The 10,625-nt window shown below is 33.6% G+C and overlaps 1 protein-coding gene across 3 annotated transcripts in view; it reads left to right on the top strand.

Moving 5' to 3' along the window:
- LOC110415169 (cycloartenol-C-24-methyltransferase-like) overlaps window positions 1-5,817 on the top strand; it is an 11,730-nt gene extending 5,913 nt beyond the window's left edge. For all 3 annotated transcript variants that reach the window (XM_089783300.1, XM_089783301.1, XM_089783302.1), the window contains 7 exons: window positions 3,767-3,821; window positions 4,006-4,053; window positions 4,195-4,278; window positions 4,604-4,687; window positions 4,804-4,929; window positions 5,034-5,131; window positions 5,381-5,817. In XM_089783300.1, coding sequence (XP_089639426.1) covers window positions 3,767-3,821; window positions 4,006-4,053; window positions 4,195-4,278; window positions 4,604-4,687; window positions 4,804-4,929; window positions 5,034-5,131; window positions 5,381-5,435 — 550 coding nt within the window. In that variant the 3' untranslated portion in view covers window positions 5,436-5,817. The remainder of the gene's footprint in view (window positions 1-3,766; window positions 3,822-4,005; window positions 4,054-4,194; window positions 4,279-4,603; window positions 4,688-4,803; window positions 4,930-5,033; window positions 5,132-5,380) is intronic.
- Window positions 5,818-10,625: the final 4,808 nt, after the last annotated feature.

Raw genomic sequence — 10,625 nt, 5'->3', positions numbered from 1 at the left:
TCTTCTGAAATCCTTGCTTTATAAAGTAATCATCTACTCTCTCATACCAAGAACGAGGTGCTTGCTTAAGACCATATAAGGCCTTGATTAATTTGCATATTTTCCCTTCAGAACCTTCCTCCACATACCCTCAGGCTGCTCAACAAAGATATCTTTTAAAAGATAGCCATTCAAGAAAACAGATTTAACATCCAAATGGTAAATAGACCATTCTTCTTTGACAGATAAGGCAATCAACATTCTGATTGTATCATGCCTAGCTACAGGAGCAAATGTCTCTACATAGTCTTCACCATACACTTGTGCATACCCCTTGACAACAAGTCTTACCTTATACTTATTCACTGATCCATCTGGATTCAGCTTTGTTCTAAATATCCACTTGACACCAATTACATTTTTTCCTTTAGGCCTATAAACCAGCATCCAAGTATTGTTCTTTTGAATCAAACTAATCTCATTATTCATAGCATCCACCCAATTCTTATCAGTTGCAGCTTCTGTGTAACTTGCAGGTTCTGAAACAACCACATTACACCTGCTGTAGATCTCACTTAAGCTCCTAGTGCCTCTTACAGCAAGTCTTTCATCCTCAATATCATCTAAATCAACTTCATCATCCCTCAGAAATGGATCTTTACTATTGTTAGATACTGTTCCAGAAACCTCAACAGTATTTTCAACCCAGTTCCAACTTTGCCCTTCATCAAAGTTAACATCCCTACTTATGAATACTTTGTTTAATTCAACATCATACAATCTATAGCCTTTGGAAACATCACTGTAACCAATATGAACTGCTATCTTTGACTTAGCATCAAACTTGGACCTCCTTTCATCAGGTACTTTTGCAGAACAAACACAGCCAAACGCTCTAAAATGAGTAACAGAAGGTTTATATCCAAACCATAGTTCAAAAGGAGTTTTTTGAGATAGAACTCTTATATATATTCTATTTTGGATATAATTGGCAGTGTTAACTGCCTCTGCCCAAAACTTCTTAGGCAGCCTCATATGGAAGCGCAAACACCTTCCCATTTCAACTAAGGATCTGTTTTTCCTTTCAGACTTACCATTTTGCTGTGGATTATAGGAAACAGTCAACTGATGCTGCAAACCATGTTCAATCAAGAATTCTCAAACTCTACTGCAGTAAATTCTCTGCCATTATCACTTCTCAAAGTCTTTATGGTTAGACTCGAGAAGTTCGCCACCAATGCTTTGAACTTAGTGAAAATCTTCAAGGCATCAGACTTTTGCTTCAAGAAGTAAACCCAGCAATATCTGGTAAAATCATCAAGGAATAATATATAAAACTTACTTCCACTGAGTGAAAGAACTTTCATAGATCCACATATGTCAGTGTGAACTAGCTCCAGCTTCTGAGATGCATTCCAGCTACTCTTCTTAGGAAATGCCTTCCTAGTCTGCTTTCCATATTGACAGGTTGCACACAACCTCTCTGGTTTAACAATGCCTGGTAAGCCAGTCACCAACTGATCAGATGCCATTAAAGATAGAGAACCATAGTTCACATGTCCTAATCGTTTGTGCCAGAGCTCAGACTCATCCTTCTCGCTATACAAGGCCAGTTTCTTAGTGTCTTTCAGATTCACTGGATAACAATTATTTTTCATTTGAACAGTGAACACTTCTTCACCACAAGAATCAAACACAGTACAAACTTTATCCTTAAACAATAAAGCATAGTGCTCATCTGCCAATTGTCCAACACTTAGCAGATTATGTTCTGCTTCAGGCACATAATAAACACTTTTGATATGTCTCATACCTGATGCTGTCTCAACAGCAACATTCCCCTCACCAAGAATTTTCATATATTCACCATTTCCAATTTTGACTTTGGAAATAAAGCTTATATCCAGGTTAGTCAACAAAAACTGATTACCTGTAAGATGATGAGAGCAAGCTCTATCCAGCAACCAAACACTGTTTTTATAAATCTCCTCACCCATCTTAGCCATAAACAGTACTTCTTCACTTTCCCCTTCCTGCTCAGCTATTGCAGCTTGAGCTTCTGGTTCTTTTTTCTTGTTTTTACACACTCGTTCAACATGCCCCAGTTGCTGACAAGCTCTACATTTGACATTTGGCCTGAACCAGCAATATCTTTCAGCATGATTCCTCTTCTCGCAATTTGGACAAGGAGGATATTTACCAGCTGACTTTCCCTGCTTCTCACCATTAGTTTTAAATCCTTTGGACTCACTCTTTTTTGAATCACTACCTTTTTCTTTTAACCCCTTAGTTTTAGTAACTAAGGCATTCTCCACAAAGTTTTCAAGCTTAAGAGCCTTTTCTGTTCAAATGCTAATAAAGTAGAGATTAATTCTTTCTAGAAATTTTAGTTAAATCTTTTGAATCTTCCAGAGAAGTGACCTTGGATTCAAACTTATCAGGCATACTCACCAGGATTTTGTTCACCATCCTTTGATCTGTGACCTCTTGTCCCAGCATTCTGAGCTGATTTACCAGCTTCAATAACTTGTCCGTATACTCCTGAATACTCTTATCTTACTTCACCTTCATCACCTCAAATTGTCGTGACAGATTCATGATCTGCATGACCTTGGTTCTACCATTTCCTTGATATTCTTCTCTTATACTATCCCACACTTGCTTGGGATCCTCCAGATGCATAATCTTTTCAAAAATCGACTCTGACACAACTGACTGAAGACTGATCAATGCCTTGTACTGCTTTGCTACTTCCTCTGAGTGTTGCTTGAGTTAAGCAATGGTTGGATTAGCATGCCTTTGAGCAGGCATCTCACCAGATTCCACCACATCCCACAAGTCAAATGCCTTGAGACAGGATCTCATTTTCACTGCCCAGAAGGGATAATTCTCACCAGTAAACACAGCAGGTGAAACTACATTGAATCCAACTGTGGCCATATTGAAACAAGCTTAGATCAGTACTCAGTTATAGGTCCCTTGAGACAAGATGCTCTGATACCATATAGAAATTTTGAGAAGAAATGGTTTGAAAATGAAGAACACAGAAAATGAGAGAGAGAGGAAGAGAAAACTGTTGAAGAATTTTTAGAGTAATTCAAATTCTGGGAAAGAGATAATTTCTATTATTCATTCAAGGTATTTATATCAACTTCCCGTAGATCTAACCTTGGGAATTGTGCATAATAAACTGACTCAGCTTAACACCAAAACAATCGCTATGGATTTTCGTGCTTCAACTACCAGAACAACTGACTCTGCAGTAACAGACCAAGTTTGAAAGAGAAGAACAAAGATGAAACGACACAGCATGACATCGTATAACTATGACTTAGAACAACACGACAACGTTTAGCAACTAAAACATAAAGCATAAAAGAACATCAAAACTACATCGTTGAACTAACAGCCTCAATTCTTCATATTGCTGGCTGGTTCCTTCCAGGTTCCATCAGTCTTTAATCTTCATTCTTCAGCAAGCTTCAGAACAGAGAAAAGATTAAATCTCCAACACAGTTCAACTCTCTTTCTATGGGAAACCCAAAAGGGGAACTGAAAAAAGCTCACCGTGTTGACTTCGTGTTGCATTGACATTTGTAATTGGGGGATAGGTAGGACACTTTTCACTCAAGGGCATCTGTTTGTGGAATATATAAAGTTTCTGGCCATCTGTTTTTCCTTTATGCTCTAAAATTTGTAGGAAAATTGTGTATGGTAAACGTTTATATTCATTTTTTAACCCTCTATTCTTTTAATCCACGGCTCTGATATTAATAACCTTTTGTAGTGATACATTGATTACAGGTTTAAACAACAATGAATATCAAGTATCAAGAGGAAAGGTATACAAACCTTGGTTTATTGGGGAACATAACAAACTAAATGCCTTATGTATCTATCTAGCTATCTTACTTTAGCAGGAGATTTCTTTATGTTTTTGTTATTTTTTTTCTTAATCCAACAATTAAAAGTTAGTGGTTCTAGTATTCTGAATGACTTTGTCTGAAAGGTTTAACTGTTTTGTAGGAACTGAATCGCATCAAAGGAGTTGACAATAGTTGCACTTATGTGAAGGTTGGCTATAATTTATATAACAAGATGCAATGGCTCGTTAGTTTTCACTTTTTTCTACTCCAGCTGCAATATGATATTTATATCTGCATTGTAATGATGTTGAACTTGGACCCCTAGTGACTATTGATTCCGATGTTGTAGGCTGACTTCATGAGGATGCCTTTCTCTGACAGTACTTTTGATGCAATATTTGCCATAGAAGCCACTTGTCATGCACCGGATCTGGTATGACATTTAGAGACTCACTGGGTTTTCCAAGAGAGATGTTCAAAAGTTGAGTTTGGCGTATTTACTGTCTAATGTCAAATTGTACTGAGTCCCATTCTATTGAGTTTGCTGTATGGTGGAAATAGCTTAATTGCTACAAAGAAATATACAGAGTGTTGAAACCTGGCCAGTGCTTTGCTGCTTATGAATGGTGCATTACTGATTTATTTGATCCCAAGAACCAAGAACATCAAAGAATTAAGGTCAAATGAGGCAATTTTTCTTCTATTGCTATCTGAACTTTCCCTATGCCTTCTGTACACTAAACCTAATGTGATGGTAGGGTGAAGTTGAACTGGGAAATGGACTTCCTGACATCAGATCAATGCGACAGTGTCTAGAAGCTCTGAAACTTGCTGGATTTGAGGTTAGTTACTCGGTTTTATATGGTTGTTACACCTTGTTACCACAATGACTTGGAATTTATAGTAGTAATGTTTCTGTAACTTATGACATCTGTTTTAATTTGCCATTGGGTTATAGGTCATATGTGAGAAAGATGTTGCTGTGGACTATCCTCTCCCTTGGTACTTACCCCTGGATAAACATTATTTCTCACCCGGTAACTTCCGAGTTACAGCTTTTGGACGTTTTGTCACTAGAAGCATGGTAAGACTTGGAAACCCGTGTGATGATATGTAAATCTTATTATAGTGTCTTTTCTATATTCAGTCAAAGCAAAGATCAGTGAGAGATTTCTTCCCTTTCTGCAGGTCAAAATATTGGAGTTTTTGGGACTTGCTCCAGAAGGTAGTCAAAGAGTGCAGCGTTTTCTGGAGAAAGCAGCAGATGCTCTTGTTGAAGGGGGAAGGTAAGTGCTTTCTTTGTTTTTATGAAGCATCTTTATGAGAGAACATATCTCTGAACCCTCTAAAAAAAGTCTTCTTCTTTGTAGCCCATATCTCCTCAAACCAAGGAAACTTCACAGTTTTAAAGTCTATTCTGGTGATTTTATATACATGAAACAGCAGCTAGTGTCCATGTGCACTTTACAATTTATGTGTGTTAGTAGTTGAATGCGGATGTGTTATTGATCAATAGAATTATTTGGCTTCTGCAGGAAGGGGATCTTCACGCCAATGTTTTTCTTCTTGGCTCGCAAACCCATCCCCTAACGCCTAGCAGCTTCAAACAACTTCAGAGTGATGAAAGTGCTATTCCCTTTTCCTGCACGTCCTGATCTGGTGTTTTGGAGACAAATGTTAGCAAAGAAGAAAAAAAACAAATTGGTTTACATTTTTCCACAACAGTTCTTGGAAAGAACAAATGCTGTGAAGACATTACTACATTGATTTAAATTGTTCCATCTTTTCAGTGGGCAACAAAATCTGAAGCTGTAATGAGTTTAATTCCTTAGTACACCCTTTGCCTTCGAATGAAAGTTGCAGATACCACATTCCATTGAAGTTCTGTGTTTAGGATTTGGGAAGTACGTCCAGGCATTTGCCAAATTACCTCGGGATACTTGAGTTTTCGCACAGTTGTTCAATCACTGATGAAAAGAGATTGAAGCCCCTCCTACTCGGGTAGCTCCTTATTATCATTCGTAATCAATGTGCAAATTATAGCTCTTTAAACCTTTGACAATGACTTACTTGCACCAAGAAACCCACGCTAAACAATTAATTAGGCGTAAAATGATTTTGGCAATGACACAGTGTCGTGATGTTTTTATTTATGACTTGATACAATATATCCTACACCAATAATTTTCTCAATGAATTATAGTTTTTGTTTAAAATTAAAAGATATCTAGATTATGAACCCTAATTTGATTTCGTTTCTATAGCTAAAAATCTGTCTCCTTTTTTGAGTACATACAACATTCGATGTCAAAATTTCTAATTACTAAAATCTCCATGCCTCGCCTCCATCCATGTTGAATTTTTTCAGTCTTCCGAAGAACATGACGGCTATGGGAATGATTCTCCCTTCATTACTCCATCTTCCAACAAATCCATACCATTTGTCGCGGCAATTAGCGTCTGGTTTTTGTTGTCGCTTGCAATTGTAGCCCGCTGTGAACCCCACGTTACCATATGCACTGCAAAAGCCATTTGCATAGGCAAATTATATATATATATATATATATATATATATATATAGCGGTTGAAATGGTTATAATTTATGAATTTTAAATTTTATGATCTACATATATGGATGATAAAACATTTAAATGTTTAAATTGTATAAAAAACCCCAAAATATGTAAATCTCAATAATAATTACACTAGTATAACTTGATTTTTCCCTGTATGAAGTAGATGCTTTTGGCAGTTGGTGGGACAAGTATCATGCGTTTGATATTCATCTTGAAATTTTTTAATTTTTTCTTAGTGAATTTTTTTTTTGTCACTGTGTTTGCGAATGTAGGTCATGAAAAGATTGAATTACTTCTTATGTTTTTTAGTGTGCTTGATTTCTTTTTTTTTTTCTATTGATTGTGTGTAATATTTTGTACAACTTTTAAGATTATTCTGTTTTTTCACAATATAATACATACATACATACAAACTTTTTTGTAACTGTAGAGAGCTCTTCCCCACATCAGATTCTCTATCTCATCAAAGTTTTTTGCAATTCAGGCTTAAGACTGGTCATGGAAGAATAAAATACTATTTTTTTTGTTAAAAAAATACATACTTACATATATATATATATATATATATGTATGTGCACGCGCGCACATGTGCAAGCACACGCGTGTCTTACTAGTAAGGAAAGAACTTTAGAATCTTTAAGTTCCACGATCAATTTACAAGTCTTAATTTATTTTAATTTTCAATTGAAAAGTTTACAAATTTGTCTAAAGTTGTTTTTAGAAAACTTCAATTCAAAAGAAGGGATTTAAATTTTAATTAAATTTAATATAATATAAGTGATAAAACTCATGAAATTAATTTTTTAAATTATTTTCAAATCCATGAATTTGTTATAACTTTCTCTATTGGTGAATTTACAACAACTTAAGGAAGAATAGGCTTGAAATTCATCAACTTATACTCTCTCGTATACATGTGTATTAAATCTAGGGGTAAAATATACAAATTTTCTCAACTTTTAACAATAATTCCACGCGGTTCATTAGTTTTTAAAATAAACATTTAACCTCAAATGTGTAGACAACATTAACACTTAAAAGTGAAATGTTTAAAATACTCTTTTTTGTTGTTCACTCTTTTTTTCCTTTTAGGTCGAATGGTGATGTTTTCTTACCTTGGCCAACCACCAAATTGGTGCTCTTTGGGAGCACCAAATCGATGCTCCCTAGGGAGCACCCATACAGCTGGGAGTGGCCGACCAGCGGAGGTAATGTAATTTTTATTTTTGAAAAATTATAATTTTATAATTTTTATTTTTGAAAAATTATAATTTTATAATTTTTAAAATTAATGAAAAATAAAATTACTTTTTTATTATTGATACGCCATCAAATTAATGGGGTTAGCTAAAGATTGAACTTATATGTCCAGCGGATATATTCTTTCAAAACTAAATATTTATTTTGAAAATAAATTGATTTATATGAAATTATGATTAAAAGTTAAAAAGTTCTGTGCATATTACCCTAAATCTTAACTAGTGTTTATCTTCATCATTAAAATTTATATAACAAACCAAATCCAGATCCATTTTTCCAAATTCATGTTCCTAAATATCACATTAAAGAACTCTGTTTAATTTTTGTTTTCTTTCTTTTTTTGGGGAAAGGGAGGGGGTGAAGGAAATGAATGTAAAAGTTTTATTTTGAACTTAATTTATTGTAATTACAATTTGTAATTACCTCTAAAGTAGTTTAAATCCAAATCTCACTATTTCTAAAGCCAATATCTTAAAATTTAAATCTCTCACTACCCTATATCTTGTTCTCTAGAATTTCCTGTGGTCGAAAGAAAAAAGATTTTTGCATGTTTAGATCTCCCTCTTGTTTATATTAAACACTCGACACAATGACATTTCAATGGATAAATCCATATTTATATATGTATGTATATTTTTAACCTACATTCGCTCTTCTTCTTCTAATAAAAATTAAAATGCTAAATTCTCTCATCGTAAGAAGAAAGTGTGCCTCTTGTAAAAAAAAAAAGAAGGTGGTGTGCCTTATCTATTGTCTTTATCACACGAAATTGATATTTGATGTGCTAACGTATTTGAAATTCGAATAAGTTTGACAAAAATAATTATAGTACCTGTAAACAATTTGAAGTTTAGCAATGAAATTTTTATATCTTATTCGAACTATATAGACCACTATATTTTCAAATTCTTTATCATTATTTTTGATTCTCTCAAAAAATGGATGTCAAATTAATACTAGAATTAATATTGTTAAGGTCGTATATTTACCTGACCACTTCTAACATAATATTCAAGCCGCTGAAGTTGAGGGGATCTTCCTTCATACTTTTCCTCTTTGTTATGCAAATAAGAATGACAAAGATGGCAAGATACGCAAGTTGTGATAATGTAGGGTTCTCAGCAAGTTTCCTCTTCTTATTTTTGTATATGGTTCAAACTTTCAAATGGAACCTTTTTAGATATTTATGTATTTTATATATTCTCAGAATAAAGTTATAGAGTATAAATTGAATACTAAAACTTTATTACGTGATATTTTATGATTTTTTAATACAAAAAGTTTATTTTATGGAATTATCTCATAAGGTTCAATGTAAAGGTTCACTTTTTCACTTTTTAAATGCTTGCATAAAGCTTAAATGTAATATTTGGTGGGTAGAGATTTCATGACTGAATATCTCATGAGGTTATGTCCTATAAGTAGGTATGATTTTGGAGTATGTTGTTCTATGCTCATTAAGTTTATAATTAAATAAATAACTCACACCATAAAGTTTGTATGGGTAATGTAAAGCAATATCTCGTTACAGGAAAAGTTTCATTATGCTAGTTTTTTGTAGTCACTAAAGTGGCTAATTGGCTAGTGTTGTGAGATTATCCTTCTCAATATTTTAGGGATGTCTTTGATTTTGTTGTACTATCATTCACCCAAATATTAAAATTAGAGGGTAGCACATAAAAATTAACATGTGTGTAGAGATTGGCTAGCTTTAGTAATTTATTCAACTAAAGGTGGTAAGCTACAAACAAAATTGTCTCAAATATAAGGAATGGTTACACAAGCGTGACGAGATTCATAAGTAAGAAAAAGCCAAATAAGGCTAAGTCTAGAGTCACAATTGGCAACAAAAATAGAGGTGGAAGTTGAGTTTGTAGGAACAGTTTGCTTCAATTTGGTTTCAATTTCTTCAATAGACATTGCTGGTTAAGTTTTGAGATAAGTAATTCATTATTAAGATGATTAATGATTCAAAGGATATTAGCTTGTGCTTTTTGGACTTGTGGATTACATAACTATGTTTAAATCCTATTAATATTTGTCTTCTCATATTATGTTAAAAGAGTTGCAAAAAAACGTACATAAGAAATTATCTTCCATGTGGCATAAAAGACTTGGCAACATCTCCAAAGAAAGGGTAGAAAGGTCAAGCTAAAGAATAACATCATACTTACTCTTATTTCCAATGACCTAGAGGTGTGTTGATTGTTATAGGGTAAAATGATCAAGATAAAGGGAAATAGAGCAAATAGAAGTTCTAATTTATTAGAACTCATTTACACTGACATAAATAGATCATATATTATTATCTTCAATCGTAGATATTTTGTGGTATTTATTGATGATTTTTCTCGTCATAGTTATATGTTCTTAATTAAAAAAAGATTTAAAACTCTTGATAATTTTAAGATCTTTAAGACTAAAGTAGAGAAACAATTAAGAAAAAACATTAAAATTGTCAAGTCTTATAAGGGTGGTGAATATTATGGTAAACATGATACAATAGGAAAACAAAAAGATTTGTTTGTCAAATATTTAGGAAGTTAAGCAATAGTGCTCTAATACACTATGCTTGGTAGTCCTGAGCAAAGTGATGTGGTTGAAAAACAGAATCTCATCCTAAAGGATATAATGAAGAGTATGATAAGTGGGGCTCATTTACCAAAATTGTTTTAAGTGGAAGCAATCAAAATAGATATGTATATTTTAAATATAAGCCTTACCAAATCTACATCGAAAATCCCATTTAAGCTTTGGACTTGATGAAAACCTAGTCTTAATCACATACATGTTTTGGGATGTCATTTAGAAGTGTGCCTTTATGATCCACTGAAACTAAAATACAATATCTTTACACTCATTGCTATTTTACTTGGAACCTAGACCATTCTTAAGACTATGAATTTTATTGTTCAGGTAGAGGTGGTAAAATTGTTAAGGTAAA

This window comes from Theobroma umbraticum, unplaced genomic scaffold (genome assembly GCF_002168275.2).
Source record: "Theobroma umbraticum cultivar Fairchild unplaced genomic scaffold, ASM216827v3 scaffold_147.0, whole genome shotgun sequence".
Taxonomy (NCBI): domain Eukaryota; kingdom Viridiplantae; phylum Streptophyta; class Magnoliopsida; order Malvales; family Malvaceae; genus Theobroma; species Theobroma umbraticum.
This window is presented reverse-complemented; position numbering and strand designations above follow the sequence as displayed.